We start from the raw sequence: 16,032 nt of genomic DNA on the forward strand, positions 1-16,032 counted from the left end.
TCATTCTTCGATTTCATCCAGGTCAGGATTCCTGGGGGAGCCCCAGGGCCGGATGCTGTATCCACTAGTACGGGGCTCCGGGGCCCCTGGGGGGAATGGCTCCGTGGGGTGGTGCTCTCGACACAGGGAGCTGAGGGCTTCCAGGAAGAGTTTTCTGAAGGAGGAGGACACAGCATTGTACAGCACAGGGGTCACCGCCGAGCTGACGTAGAAAAGCGTGTTTGTCACCATGTAGAAGTAGTGATAGAAATCGTAGAGCTTGCTGGAGAAGAAACCGGAAGGCAGGTTAGAGGGCCTGCCACCTGCCCGTGGCATCCTCCCCTTGCTGCTGGGAGTGTCTCCCCTTCCACACGGCTGGGTGAGGAAGGCCTGCTTCCTGCTGTCAGGAAGCTCAGTGTAAATTCAAGAGACGTTCCGTCACACCAGCTGCCTTTGGCTGACCTGCCCCACCCAGCCTTTGAGTCCCTGTGCCTGGTTGCCCGGCCCGGTCACCTGCACAGTGAAGGGTGCACCTGCTGGTGGACGGGGGCCACTGGCCAGCCCTCTGAGACATGGGGAGCCTCGTGGTGCTGGGCGTGGTCAAGGAGATGTGGCTTCGCTAAGAGGAGAAAGTCCTTCTGAGAAGCTGCGCCCCTTGTCGCTGTGGGAAGGGCTGTGTGTGTGCATGTGTGTGCACTTGGGGGTCGGAGGGGGGCGCTAGCAGCTCTCCAGAAGGAACCATCTGTTGACACAGCTATCTCCTTGGAGGCCACGTGGGATCTCTCTCCTCTCAGATGTTTGACTTTCCCTTATGATCGAGGCATAGTGATTTCCAAAAGGAAGATAAGGGATTCTCTGCTTTGCTTTTCTCCAATTGTGTCACAAAAAGGGTGTGCATGGTCTGGTCTCTAAGGGGCCTCTGTTAACTCATGGAATCACAGCTCTGAGGCTTCTTCCCTCTCTCCTTGTAAGAACATGGCCTTTTCTCCGCTCCCTGCCTGTAGGCCGCTCTCCGTCCTGAAGTCAGGATGCCCTGACTACCACTCACATGGCCTGACCAGTTCAGAGAGGCTTCTGGATAATGCTCTGTTCCCCACCCTGAGCTGGGAGCTTTTGGGATAACAGACTGGGCAGGACCAGATAGAATGGAGGCCAGAGTTCTGGGAAACCCAGCAACTGGGGGTCCCTCCGGAGAGCAGAGGCAGCCCTGGCCCCGCCCGGCGGCCCCTCCCTGTGTGCTGGGGCTCCTCCCCTCACTCACTCAGTCCACCCGTTGTCAGGGACGTAGCAGTACATGAGCCTGCGGGCGTGGTACGGCATCCAGCAGACGACATACACAGCCACGATGGCTCCTGCAGGACCGGGGAGAGACAGACAGACAGGAAACACGTAACAGTTACACCATCTCTGGGGAAGAAGCTGCCCAAGGTGACAAGAGCATTTCCCTTGAACTTGCTCCTGGAGTCTAGGGGTTGGAAGGGGACTTTGAGGTTATCTGACACACCCTTACCTGGATCTGTTCCCAAACCTGGTGTTACCCTGTCCTCTGAGTGAATGTCCACTTTAATCCTGACCTGTCCACTGACATGCTTCTAGAAACTGCTACAATATCTATAAGCTCCTGGTCACTAGAAAATACTCCCAACTCAGGGCTAGATATTCCCACTTTGTCTGACTGCAGAGACAACAAAACTCAAATGTCCTTCTGCCTTGTAAGGCCTCTCCCTCTTCTGTCCCTTTTTCTGATTGATTGATGGTACCACCATCCGTGTGGCACTCACATCGTAAGCCACAGAGTCTTCTTTTTCCATTACCCCCGAGATCCAATCTATTACAAAGCATCCCCCTCTCCATTCCTTCCTCACTTCCACTGTGCCCACCCTAGGGGCCCATATCTTCCCTTCACCGGATTATGACGGCAGTCTCGTAAGTGGCTCCATTGTCCCTAACCTTCTACCTCTTCCCTTCCTTTCTTCTACTCCTGCCCTGGGTGGCAAACCCATTCTCTAATCCACTGTGGCCCCTGTACCAGCAGCGTCCACCTCAGCTGGGAGCTTGTGAGAAATATAAAATCTCAGGCACATCCCAGGCCGGCTGAATCGGAATCTCTGGGTTGGGGGCCAGTGGTCTGCGTCTTACAACTGTCCACATCATTCTTGTGCACAAAGCACAAACTTCTCAAACTTGGAGAGCCTGTCCTCTAAGACTGCCGAGCACATATATCTCAAGAGCAGCTCTGGACACCAGCTCTTGCCATGACGGCCCGTTGTCTATGGAAGGAAATCCAGGCCTTTCATGGGCTGCCTTTGTTACTTGTCACATCACGTTGCACTTGGCTCCTATATTTTGGTCCTGCCCACAAGACCGTGGCACTGATGACAGAGGAGACCCTCTCCCTTTCTCCATCCTCCCAGACCGTCGTGAGTTCCTGGATCACAGCAGGTGCTTGGAAAGACCTCCGTTTTCCTGTGCCTTTAAAGTTGCCCTTACAAAGCCAAGTTTGCCCGGATACGTAGAAAAGCAAACACACTGATCGATGTCACATAGGAACGGTAGAGAGTTAGTGGAGAGCTGGATTCGGAGACCCAGCTGGTCTGAGTCCACTGTTCCTGGTCTGGGGATCCTTAACTACCTTTGCTCCTTGCGTCCGTCTGTACGGCCAGACTCCCTGAGAAGCAGCCAGACACCTGCTTGTCTTTGGGCACCACTCCCTGGATCAGACTGGGGGGTTCACGTGCACAGTTCCCATTCTTTCCTTTAATTCTACTGCTGCACCTTACAGAAGCCTATTGGTGATTATATAACTCCCCGGGGCAAAGAGAAAAATGAGGGCTGGAGGGAGGCAGCAACTTGCTCAAGGTCACGTGGCCAGGTATTGGCGGAGGCAGGCCTGGATCCGGCCCTTCACCTCTGGGCGGTGTTACCGGGCACTTAACTGAGAACTTGGATACTGCGCTGGAGGCCACGGATCCGGCGGGAGTCCTTGTGTCTCACCAGGGTGGCCTGGCCTCCCAGGGCCAGTGTCCTCCTCTCCTCGCTCATTAGCTTCAGGTGGCTGGGGGCGGAGCTGCCTGTGGCAGAAGGGGATGGCCCCTGGGAGCAGAGGGCCTCCAGGTGGCTCACGGTGACCCCGCTGAGGAAAGCAGTTAGTGCCAAGGGGAGCACAAAGGACGCCAGCACATTCACCTGGAAAAGGTAATTCCAGAGGTTACGGAGGTATCACCAGGGCTCAGTGATACTCTGGTCATCAGGCCGGGCCCAAGGGCCCAGGAATCTGTAGCAGCAGGAGTGGGGGCTGGCAGGCACGTGGTGACAGCAGGCTTACAAGAGTAAGTCGAGAAAATCCTCAGAAAGTAAGGAGAGAGCGATGAAAATGGAAGAGAAAAGATAAGAAAATTTGGGACGTTTAGGATGCTCACCATCTACATAATAGCCATTCCAGAAAGAAAAAGAATAGAGAAAACAGAGGGGAGGAAATTATAACAACATCGAAACACACGACCAAAACCACGTTTAAGGAAGATTTCCCCAAATGGAGGAATATGAGCTTCTAGACTGAAAAGCCTTTGACTACTCAGAACAATGAATGAAAATAAATCCATGTCAGGGCGTGTTCTTAGGAATTTTAGCGCCTGGAGATAAAGTCTTGAAAGCTTCCGAAGGGATAAAATGGCACATACAAAGGATGGGGTACCAGAATGGCATTATACTCACTCAGAGCAACAGTGGAAGAAGCTAGAAAATAAGAGTGATGCGTCACAATCTGTGAGGAAAACGATTTCCATCTTATAACTTTCTGCCCAGCCATATTATGAGAAACGCAAGGATAAAATGAAACATCTTCAGACATGGAAATTCTTAAAAATTTGTTTACCTTCTACGAACTTTCTCTCAGGTCGCAGGAGGTTACAAGAGCATATGTTCCATCAAAATAAGGTTCTGAACAAATACAGAGGGAGACCTGGGATCCCCAAATCAGTGTCCCACAGAGGAGCAGAGAGATGGGGTGGCATTGGCAAGGTGCCAGCTGTGCGCCCAGTGAGGCTGGAGCAGAGGAAAGGGCACCAGGGATGATTGAAGAAGACAAGGTGAAGCTGGTAGATCACCTCATGGGTCTGAACATATTGAAATGGTATTTATACTTCTGGTAGAGAAGGAAAAATGAGTTAGAAATAGATGGGAAACTAAACAAATGAGAGGGAAAAAAAGGCTGTTCATTATTAACTGCAAGGAAAACAAATACTGGAGATAATATTGTAATACTGGAAAGGACAAAAACCAAAAATATACAACCTGGCTCATCAGTGAAGAATTTTACATAGTCACAATAAAATAAATATTGACCATGAATCTAACCAAATACCATGACATAATTATACTGAAAGGATGGTGAGAGGAAGTGTGTGTGAACGTGGGGTGTGGAGGGCAGGGATGGGAGTGTAAAAGAATGACGTATTCAAGTCAGTGGATAAATTTAAGGCTGGTGGATAAAGCAGGCGTATTCTTTGGAAAATGTAGGCAAAATGTAGCGGGAGTTACGTAAGAGTGGATGGTGGTTGCCTTCAGATCAGAGACTAGAAATCAGAGCATGGAGGAGCAGAAAGGGAGCAGCTGTTTTACATTATAAGTCTTGTGTTATTATTTGATGTTTTTTGATTTATGAAAAACAAGTTTGTGTTTTAAATGTTTTAAATGTTTAATTTTTCAAATTCAAAATACATGTGTTATAGGGTTTTCTCCTCCTCAGTTCTTTCCCTCTGCAAACATTGGGAAAAAAAATGAAAGATTTTAATAGCACTTTAAAATCAGTGCAGAAAAAATGGGGACTTCCCTGGCAGTCCAGTGGTTAGGACTCTGCACTTCCACCGCAGGGGGCATGGGTTCCGTCCCGATCAGGGAACGAAGATCCCGCAAGCGTGCGGCCAGAACAACAACAAAAAGCATCACAGAACGTCTCAATTGGGTGCTGGACCTTTTTAAGGAGTTATCATTCAGGCTTTTTTCACCTTAATGCATGCTTACAAGTCAGCAACACCTAGAGAAAAATAAAACACTGTACATGACAATCATTTTAAGTTTGTTGTGGAACCAAACAGGTTTTTATTGACAATATACTTACTATCAAACTGTAACTTTAGTACCAGTCAAGACAGAAATTGAAGGTAAAACATATATTCATAAGTTAGTGATTAATCTTTGGCACCTTTGAGATCTTTCTAGAAGAACTATCAAGGCATACCTGGAGATATTGTGGGTTTGGTTCCAGACCACTGCAATAAAGTGAATATTGCAATAAATTCAAGTCACACGAATTTTTTTGTTTCCTAGTGCATATAAAAGTTATGTTTACCCTACACTGTAGTCTATTAAGTATGGAATAGCATTATGTCTAAAAAAAACAATGTACATACATTAATGTAAAAACACTCTATTGCTAAAATTTGCTAACCATCACCTGAGCCTTCAGTGTGTCATAAACTTTATTGCTGTCATAATCTTTATTTGAAATATTGCGAGAATTACCAAAATATGACACAGACATGAAATGAGCAAACGCTACTGGAAAAATGGTGCTGATAGACTTGCTCAACTCAGGGTTGCCACAAACCTTCAATTTGTAAAAAACACAGTAAAGCCAAGAGCAATAAAACAAGGTATGCCCTCGCAGCTTTTTCTGCTTTCAAAAACTCTGAGCAGTTTCCTTGGTCAAAAAGCATTGACTCATGTGGGTAATGAATCAACTCACTGATAAGACACTAAAAAGAAAGATGGGCCAAAATAATTTGAGTCTGGTGGTTTTGTTGTGTTAACACAGGCTGTACATCTCAAGTGAAACATTTTTGACATACACCATTTGTCAGACAACACTGGTTCACTGAAAGAATTCACTACATATAATGTCAAAAGCTTGGCCCGCGAACACTTCATGGCTTTCATTGCATTGGTTGGTCCGTACCAGTAAAGCAAACGTTGAGAGTAGCATATCTGCAGCACAAACATTGCTTGACACTTTTTTTTTTTTTTTTTTTTTTTTTGCGGTACGCGGGCCTCTCACTGTTGTGGCCTCTCCCGTTGCGGAGCACAGGCTCCGGATGCGCAGGCTCAGCGGCCATGGCTCATGGGCCCAGCTGCTCCACGTTATGCGGGATCTTCCCGGACTGGGGCACGAACCCGCGTGCCCTGCATCGGCAGGCAGACTCTCAACCACTGCGCCACCAGGGAAGCCCCTGCTTGACACTTTTTTCTCTCTCAGGCCTAACTCCAATATAATTATAGCCTGGAGGCCACTACCCCAGTCTGTGAAGCGTGGTAGAACTTGACAACCAGGTCTCTTGAGCCTGGGGTTGTTAGTCCATTGCCGGGGGACCACACGAGTGTGCAGCGGGAACCAGGCAGTCAGGCCTTGGGCAGAAGCAGCAGTGCACTGACTGTTCTGCTGACTGATTCCCTGCAGCTCACAATCTGGGACGCTGGGAGGTAGATGAGTGTCCCGTGCTGCCCTGTGGCCGGGATGTTCTTGGGCCAGGGCTGGGGCAGGCAGCAAGCATGTGGGCAGACCGCTGAGGTCTGAGGTCACAATTAGTCCACCTGATGCGGTGCTAGGAGGAGCCACTCCCACTGTTGTCAGTGGCCTCCCTTATTCTGACTGCTGTCTTGATTCCCTGCAGGACCAGTTCCATTAGTACGGTTACTGTTGGTGGGTTTTGGTGTTTGTTGTTTTGGTCTCCTTTATCATCAGGTCCAGACTGGGGTAAGGAATTTGACAACTTGCAAAAATGTCTGATATAGGAAGTGGATTTTTTAAAAATTAGGGATCCTGCCTAGCCGGCTTTGAGTAATTCTCCTTATAGGAACCATAGTAAGCCACTTTGAAAGCAAGTGGAATGTTTTCTTATCGGGTTTAACTTCACATTTTTCCATATTCTCAGTAAGGCTGCAGTGGATATGTGTATTTCTTTTGAAACGCTTCATTAATGTTGAATGTTCAGGCCTCTTTTTATATCTGCACAACGTCCCAGTAAACTAGTTGTTCTTTCATGTTCTTGTCTTGGGGCTAAAGATGACTAGTTTTGGTGATAATACAAAAGCAGAAGCCTAGGGGGGGTCATGAAATCTATATTTTTACCTGCTCTCAGGGTAATTCTTATACCCCGTCACATTTGCTCACCACTCCTGCAAGAGTGGGAAGACTCAGAGTTAATTTGGAATTCAAATCTGGACTTCTCTTTCTTTATTATTTTTTTTTATTGCGGTATAGTTGATTTACAATACTGTGTTAGTTTGAGGTATACAGCAAAGTGATTCAGTTATACATACATACATATTTTGTTTTATTTTCCATATAGGTTATTACAAGATGTTGATTATTGTTCCCTGTGCTATACAGCAAATCCTTGTTGCTTACCTATTTTATATAGAGTAGTTTTTATCTGTTAATTGCATACTCCTAATTTATCCCTCTCCCCTCCCTTTCCCCTTTGGTAACCATAAATTTGTTTTCTATGTCTGAGAGTCTGTTTCTGTTTTGCATATATATTCATTTGTATTATGTTTTAGATTCCACATATACGCGATATCATATAATATGTGTCTTTCTCTGACTTACTTCATTTAGTATGATAATCTCTAGGTCCATCCTTGTTGCTGCAAATGGCAATATTTCATTCTTGTTTGGACTTCTCTTAGTGTTTCACTTTAGCCAAGTCTCTCCACAAGTCCTTTGTAAAATGGGGCAATGAGACCCAAGTTTCCGACTGGTCTCCAGTATGAGAGATGAAAACAGGCTGTAGGGTCGCCCCTCCCGCTTACCTGGATGAAGACCTGCAGCGTGGTACGGCTCACCAGCACGGTGCACACGCGCGAGGCGGGCTCCGGCTGCCCGCCGGCCGTCTCCAGCTCGTGCTTCTGCCCCATGACGATTGCCATGGGCAGAGCCAGGCCGAGCGAGGCGGCCCAGACGAGGGACAGCAGGCGGCGGGTCCTGCGCGGTGTCAACAGGCTTCGGGCGCGCAGGGGCTGGCAGACGGCCAGGCAGCGCTCGGCGCTCAGGCTGGCCACGCTGAGCACCGTGGCGTAGGCGCACAGCTCGCGCACGAAATAGTAGGCGCGGCAGCCCAGGTCGCCGAAGACCCAGGGGTAGTGGAACCACACAAAGTTGTAGAGCTCCATGGGCACGCCGACCAGCAGCAGCAGCAGGGCGGAGAGCGCCAGGCTGAGCACGTGGCAGCGCAGGCGCCCGGGGGACCCGGCCCGCGCCTTCAGCACCACGTGCGCGGACAGCGCATTGCCCGCAGTGCCCAGCGCGAAGATGAGCGAGTAGAGCGCGGTGAAGAGCACCTTGGCCCAGAGGCGCGTGTCCACGCCCAGCCGGGCGTCCAGGCCCAGCGCGGGGCCGGGGCTGGGTCCCGGGGGCCGCGGGCTGCTGGTCTCCATCCCGCTCCCGCGGCTGCACTCCCTCCCTCTCCCTGCCCGGAGACTGGGCGAGCTGCCCCGTCAGCCGGCGCCTCCTCCTCTCTGGGAACCTCCAGAACAGGAGGACACGCCCCGCAAATGGTGCCCCCGAGCCAGCGCAGGACCGCGAGGGGAGGCCCGCTAGCCACGCTCACATTCTTCAGTTCGGCTCCACGCAGGAAACACGTGCTTGGTGGACGGTGGGCTCCTTTTGGGACCTGAGAGACATGCGTTGGGCCAGACGCCTGCACGTACTAGCTGTGTGACCTTGGGCAAGTTATTTTTTAACCCTCTCTCAACGCATTTAAAAAATATTATTGCAGAATCTCTGTGAAGATGAAGTGGGTGAATCTGTGTGAAACTCTGCACTGCAGCATAAGTAGGCATCCCACACGCACTGCGTGCCCCTGTGCTGTGCTACTGTCTGTGTGTATAGTCCCAAGGACAACTGATCAAGAATTTGCCCGCAGTTCAGCATTTTGCAGCTGTCATCCTTCTTGCTAAAGCACTCTTTCATCTTCTGTTAAAGGCTGTTTCAGTGCCGCACTAATAACCTCAAGGACTCCTTTGTCACTGTCAGATGCCTCCTCATGATATCACGTTTCCCCAGTCCTTCAAGAACGTCATTCTCACGGAGCAGTGTCAGCAAGGGAAAAGAAGTATGTTTCGCATGTTTCAAAACCTTCCATTGGTGTCTTTCCTAAGCCCTTCTAGAACACCAGAATTTTACAACTTGAAGGCCCTTGTGGAGGGTTTCTTATCCCCCCCTTAGCTCCCTGGGCATTTAGGGCCAGAACCAGGTCTCCTGATTTTTTGTCTTCAGCAAAGTTGTTATGGCCCAGTGATATTTAATTCTTCCATTTGGATATATAACCTTACAGTCACTGTGGGGGCTAGGGCTTCAATATATATATATATATAGATAGATAGTTTGAATTTTTTTAATATTTATTTATTTGGTTGCATGGGGTCTTAGTTGTGGCAGGCGGGCTCCTTAGTTGCAGCTCACCAGCTCCTTAATTGCAGCATGCGGCTCCTTAGTTGCGGTATGAGAACTCTTAGTTGCGACATGCATGTGCGATCTAGTTTCCTGAAGAGGGATCGAACCCAGGCCCCCTGCATTGGGAGCATGAGTCTTATCCACTGTGCCACCAGGGCAGCCCCAACATATATGTTTTGAGTGGACACAGTTCAGTCCATCACAAGGATTCCATACATATGAGTTTTAGACAAACTTTCTTTAAAGCAAATAACCAATATTAATAAATTTTTAACTTTTTATGGGTTTCACATAGCTCAATCAGGCCTGTAGGACCTGGAGAAGGGCAAGTTCCTGCTTCCCTTTGGACGAATTCTCCAAGGACTTATAGTCTCCCAAGGTCTAGACTGGAAGAGTGGAAAGACCCCCGGGGTGGAGTCGGAAGAGGTGGGTCCACGTCTCATCTCTGCTGTTCACTGGTTGTGTGTCTTGGACAAGCCTCCTGTCTCTCTTAGCCTAGTTTACTCTCTGAAAAGGAGGAATGAAAAATACTATGATCTGTTTTTCTTATCTCTTTGGGTTAGAGCACAGAGCAGATAGGAATCTTCCGGGCTGGAGTTCCCAGGCTGTCACTTCAAGGAGTTAAATTCTTAACTCTTTTGAGGTAAAGAAGCTCCAGGAAAAAGGGGGCAGTCTCTGGTTTTTCATTTGTGGTGCTATTGGGGGTGAGTCTGTTTTCCAGGACACACCCATCAAAGACATGAAGAGGTATTGTTACCTTTTAAGGATAGTTCTAGGCAAGCATCCTGTGTCACGGAGAAAGAGGAGAATTTCCTTCGTATCTTCTGTGGTTGGGCCTCTCCAGCCAGGTCAGAGGAGGACGGTGAAGTGCAGTTAACGAGTGAGTAGGAAGATTCAGCACCAGTGACGCACCCAGTGGGTTCCCCTTACAGATGTGTGCAGAGGGATTGCAGTTTCTCTCTTCACCCAGGGGGACAGAGGAGAATGACTGATGTGCCTTCTGGTTGTAGATCTCATGCATGGCCCCGCTAACCTGAAACTCTTCCTAGAGAGTGTATCTGTGTATAGATGCTCGGAGACTAGCGCTTGCTTCTTCAATACCCACGAGAACTTACTTTTGCCTCTGAATACAAACATCACTTGTGTCAAGATTGGTTTCAGCCTGTATTGGAAGACTCTGATCCTTGATATCCCCCACTGTCTATGTTAGAATCAAAATCTTGGGGCTTCCCTGGTGGCACAGTGGTTAAGAATCTGCCTGCCAGGGTGGGTGACACAGGTTCGAGCCCTGGTCCGGGAAGATCCCACATGCTGCGGAGCAACTAAGCCCGTGTGCCACAACTACTGAGCCTGTGCTCTAGAGTCTGTGAGCCACAACTACTGAGCCCACGAGCCACAACTTCTGAGCCCGCGAGCTACAACTACTGAAGCCCATGCGTCTAGAGCCCATGCTCCGCAACAAGAGAAGCCACTGCAATGAGAAGCCCGCGCACCGCAACAAAGAGCAGCCCCCGCTCGCCACAACTAGAGAAAGCCCGCACGCAGCAATGAAGACCCAACGCAGCCAAAAATAAATAAATAAAAAATAAAAATAAATAAAAGAAAGCTGCCTGCTGACTTAAAAAGAAAAAAGAATCAAAATCTTGGCTTTCCTGTTTAGCCACAGACCAGGCTAAACTCCTCCCTCTCTAATTGTGCAGCAAATAATTCAGAACCACTCAGTGCTGGAGGGTGCTGCCAGGGGTGGGCAGTTATGGAAGGGCAGCAGTTCTGAGTCCAGGGATGCCAGAGGTGGAGTGTTGCTCTGCTTTGGGCTGTCCAGGCAGTAGTGTCAAGTATTGACAAGGCTTCCTGGCCAGGCAAGGGGGTCTCTGAGGCCAGGAGTCGGGGTTTCCTGCTTGCTTTGTGTGCTCAGGTTCCTGCCTTTCTTGCCTGTTGCTTGTAGGATCCCATCCCGGCGGCTTCTGCTGTGGATTGAACTGTGTCCCCCGCTCCCCAACTGTTGAAACCTTAGTGACTGTATGTGGAGTGAGGAAGTAATTAGGGTTAAACGAGGTCATAAGGGTGATTAGTGTCCGTATAAGAGGAGACATCAGAGAGCTGCCTCCCTCCCTCTCTCTCTGTCTCTTTCTGTCTTTCTGCCACATGAGGACACAGTGAGGAGGAGATGTTCTGCAAGCCAGGAAGAGAGCTCCCACAAGGAGCCAAATCTGTTTGGCACCTGAGTCTTGGACTTGCAGCCTCCAGTGCTGTGAGAAAATACATTTCTGCTGTTTAAGCCACCCAGCCTATGGTATGCTGTTCTGTAGCTGGAGCAGACTAAGACAATTTCCGATCCCTAATCAGCTTTCGGTCCTGATGCCGACAAATGACCTGGAGAGATTATTTGCTACTTGAACCTTGAAAAAAAGACAGTTGATTCCCTGTTTCCCTCACTCCAGGAGTGAGTTATGGTGGGGTTTTCTGACTCAGAGGAACAGAGTTTACTTTCATGAGAACAAGAGAGTCATTGTGTGTGTGTGTTTGTGTGTGTGATGAGAGAGAGCGACACAGAGAGACAGAGAGATACAGAGAGACAGAGAGAGGGAGGCAGAAGATGTAACATATCCTGTGTAGTGTGACATATCCGCAGATTCGGACCTGGACACTTTGGAGGCCGATATCCTGCCTCATACACCTCAGGTCACTGATTCCCCTCCTGAGGGGCCTGGCCTCAGCCCCTCCCCTGGCTGGCCTACGTCCTGCCACCACCCCCTGCCAGTCTTCTTCACCCCTCCCCATATCCTTGTAAACAGCTCCCTTGTCAGGCCGTGACCCAGCTCCAGTCTCCCATCTGTTCTCAGCTACGACCTTGACCAATCTAGTGTATGTGCACGATAGAAGGCTGTTATCCAAAACATACACAGAATTCTTAACGTTCAGTTAGATGAAAAATGCGCCAAAGACCTCAACAGACACCTCACCAGAGAAGATATACAGACGGCAAATAAACGTAAGAAGTTGCTCCACATCATGTGTCATCAGGGAAACGCAAGTGAAAACAAACATGAACCACCATCAGACACCTACTAGAAAGGCCAAAATCTGGGACACTGACAGCACCAAATGCTGGAGAGGACGTGGAGCAACAGGAACGCTCATTCGTTGCTGGTGGGAAATGCACAATGGTGCAGCCACTTTGGAAGACAGTTTGGTGGCTTCTTACAAAACTAAACATACTCCTACCGTACAAGCCAGCAACTGTGCTCCCTGGCATTTATCCAAAGGAGCTGAAAATTTGTGTCCACACAAAAGCCCTCACAGAGAGGTTTGTAGAAGCTTTATTTATAGTTGCAAAACTTAGAAGCAACCAAGATGACCTTCAGTAGGTGAGTGGATAAACGATGGTACATCCAGACACTGGAATATTATGCAGCACTAAAAAATGAGCTCTCAAGTCATGAAAAGACATGGAGGGAGGGAGAGGTGACAGGCTGAGGACAGAGGACATTCATGGCAGTGAAACTCCTCTGTATGATTCCAGTGGTGGTTACATGTCATTAGACATTTGTCAAAAGCATAGAATGTGAAATACCAGGAGTGAACCTTGATGTAACTTATGGACTTTGAGTGATAATGATCTGTCAGTACAGGTTCACTGATTGTAAAAAATATACCCCCCTGGTGTGGAATTTTGATAGTGGGGAAGGTTGTACGTGTGTGGGAACAGGGACTCTATGGAAACTGTATTTTCAGCTCAATTTTGCTGTGAACCTAAACCGCTCTAAAAAATTGTTTATTAATTTTAAAAAAGCGGATGTGACCTTTTCACATGCTGTGTCACCCTCTACTGTGTGAGGTACTGTTGGAGCTAAAGATGAGTAAGGCCTGGACCCTGTGCCTACAGTGGTTGACATAATGAGACATAAACTCACAGGTAACTCTCCTGCCCCACCACACGCTAAGTGTTGGATAAGGGGAGTGGATGGTGAGGATTCTGAGCTCCACCTCTTCCTGGCCAGGGGAGCCCCTCTGAGTCTGTTTCATCCGGGAAATGACAACACCTAACCTTGGGACTTCGAGATGATATGTGTGAGAAAAGCACTTGGCTCATGGAAGATGATCAGAAATGTCAATCCCAACCTCGCATCCTTTTCCTCGAAGGTCAAAGCACGGAAACATCCTTATGGAGTGGAGAGATCAGGGAAGGCTCCATGGAGGAAGAATTCAGTTTGACCTGGGCCTAGAAAGTGGACACTTTTGGAAAGGCATTCCAGGAAGGGGTCATAGCATGAGCTAAGGTTCAGAAATGGGAACATCCAAGGTGCTCTTGTGGGGCCTCGCAGGAGACTCCCAGACCCTGGGCCTGGCCGTCTGGGAGAAAGGAGTGCCCTGTGCGTTCTTGCAGCCAAGAGCATGCAGGGGCAGTGTTTCGGGGGAAATGCCGCATGTTCCTGGCCGTGCTCCCTTGGGGCAGCGAGGGGGTCCTCAGAAGCTCCAGTGGAGGACAAGTTGGAGGGTGTGGCCAACAGAAGTACAAAATGAAACAGAGCCTCCACTGCTTTGCCTGTAAAATGGAGCTGTGAATACCCACCTCAAAGTTACCGTGAGGATTAAGAGTTGTTACGTCTTTTTTTTTTTTTTTTTTTAATTTATTTACTTTTGGCTGTGTTGGGTCTTCGTTTCTGTGCGAGGGCTTTCTCTAGTTGTGGCAAGCGGGGGCCACTCTTCATCGCGGTGCGCAGGCCTCTCACTGTCGTGGCCTCTCTTGTTGCGGAGCACAGGCTCCAGACGCGCAGGCTCAGTAGTTGTGGCTCACGGGCCCAGCCGCTCCGCAGCATGTGGGATTCTCCCGGACCAGGGCTCGAACCCGCGCCCCCTGCATTGGCAGGCGGACTCCCAACCACTGCGCCACCAGGGAAGCCCAGTTGTTACATCTTTTTGAGGGTCTGATGCACTCCAGGCATTGTGTCAAGGGCTCTCCGAGCCTGGCCTCAGTATCCCCACAACAGCCCTATGATGGAGAGACTATTTTTATCCCTGTGTTTCCCAGATAAGGAAACAAAGGTTATTAAAGGCCTGAGTCAGAACAGCTTGCAGGGGCCGAGTCAGCCCCAGGGCCCAGGTCTGCGTGACTCAGGTGACGAGGCTCAGTCATCACATGGAGCTTCCGGGAGCCAAGTCAACACTCACGTCCCCATCTCTAGGCACGCCAGTCAAGCCAGTGCTGGCTGTCAGCGGCCTGACGAGGCAGCAGGACACGCATCAGCCTGACCTCCCTGCCAGCCGGGTTGAGAAACGCGCCTGGGCCCAGAGCCCCGAGGACCACGCCTCCCCCGCTTGTTCCTCCCGCGGCTCCACGTGATAGCGCCTCAGGATGGATGCAGGGACACCGGTGTGCTGTGTGCAGGGTGACTGCTCCTGTGTGGCTCTGTGCATCTAGGCTAAATGGTCACCGTGACCAGGTATAATTACAGTCTTATCCCTCATCGGTCATGAGGTTCTCAAAATATCCCAACAGGATGAATTAAAACTAGTAAGAGGGGTGGGGACCCAGCTCAGTACAGATGTCTTAAAGTGTTATCGTCTCCCTTGCACTGAGGACATGTGGGAGCCATTCCAGGGGTGGGCTGGTGGGGGTCTCCCTACTTTTTCTGCTCTTCCCCAGTGGGAGGAAGGCCAGCAGAACAGTGTGACCGGGACCGCGGTGACCTGGGAATGCGGAAGCCGGGGGCTGAGGACCTCCCTGCTCCTTACTAGGTGCAGCGCCAGGGCAGCCACCGGCCCCAGCCTACAAAGGGAGGTCATTATACCCATCGTGTTAGATAGGACTCGCCAGGCACCTTTCATGCGTTCGCCCACGCCGCTCTCATCACAGCTCCGGATGGATTCCTTGTCAGGATCCCCTCCGGAGGGAAGGAGGAAGAAGAGTGAAGCGAGTGGAATGGGAGAAGGCCTGGCTGGGATGGAGGGGAAGGACCAGAAAAGGTGCTTCTCGGCCCACGGAGCAGAGTTGGGAGACTGCAGGAGGTGGTTGGTCTTAGTGTCACAGGCTGTAGGGACAGCAGCTCTGGGGGACACGCGGGGCGAGGGGACCCTCTGTGCTAAGAGTCAGGGAAGTTGTCTCCCTCAGTCCCTGTCAAACTGGATCGGAGCCTCTGCATGCATGCATGCTTGCAGCGTGCCCTGGACCCCCTCCCCTCCCCTCCCCTCCCCCTCCCCTCCCCTCCCACTCCCCTCCCCTCCCCTCCCACTCCCCTCCCCTCTCTCCCTCCCCTCCCCTCCCCTCTCTCCCTCCCCTCCCCTCCCCTCCCCCCACCCAGAAACACCTTCCCTCCTGCCCTGCGCTCCTCTGAGCCCAGCCCCATCAGCACAAACCCATGACTCCCGGCAGGATGAGAACCACATTTCAAGCACCACGTGTGGGATCAGGCTGACCCTGCTTTGTCACTTCCCGCTTTGTGACACAAGACCAGCTCTTCACGCTCCTTATTTTGCTTGCATAACCTTAGATGCAAAATACATACCAGAAAGCAGCTTCCTGGTGTGTGCAGGGCATTCAAATCCAGCGAATGGTCGCGATGCTGCCGCTGAGCATGATGGAGGTGACTGGGGCCCACTGG

The 16,032-nt window shown here is 50.2% G+C and overlaps 1 protein-coding gene across 1 annotated transcript; it reads right to left on the reverse strand.

The window, feature by feature from the left end:
- NTSR2 (neurotensin receptor 2) lies at positions 1 to 8,412 on the reverse strand (the record flags this gene model as incomplete). The annotated part of the gene is made up of 4 exons (XM_082672184.1): positions 1 to 262; positions 1,241 to 1,331; positions 2,916 to 3,165; positions 7,789 to 8,412. The coding sequence occupies 4 exons, from the start codon at positions 8,410 to 8,412 to the stop codon at positions 1 to 3; spliced, it is 1,227 nt and encodes a 408-aa protein (XP_082528310.1).
- Between the last annotated feature and the right edge of the window lie 7,620 nt (positions 8,413 to 16,032).

Source organism: Grampus griseus (genome assembly GCF_964374135.1).
Source record: "Grampus griseus genome assembly, chromosome: 15".
Lineage (NCBI taxonomy): Eukaryota > Metazoa > Chordata > Mammalia > Artiodactyla > Delphinidae > Grampus > Grampus griseus.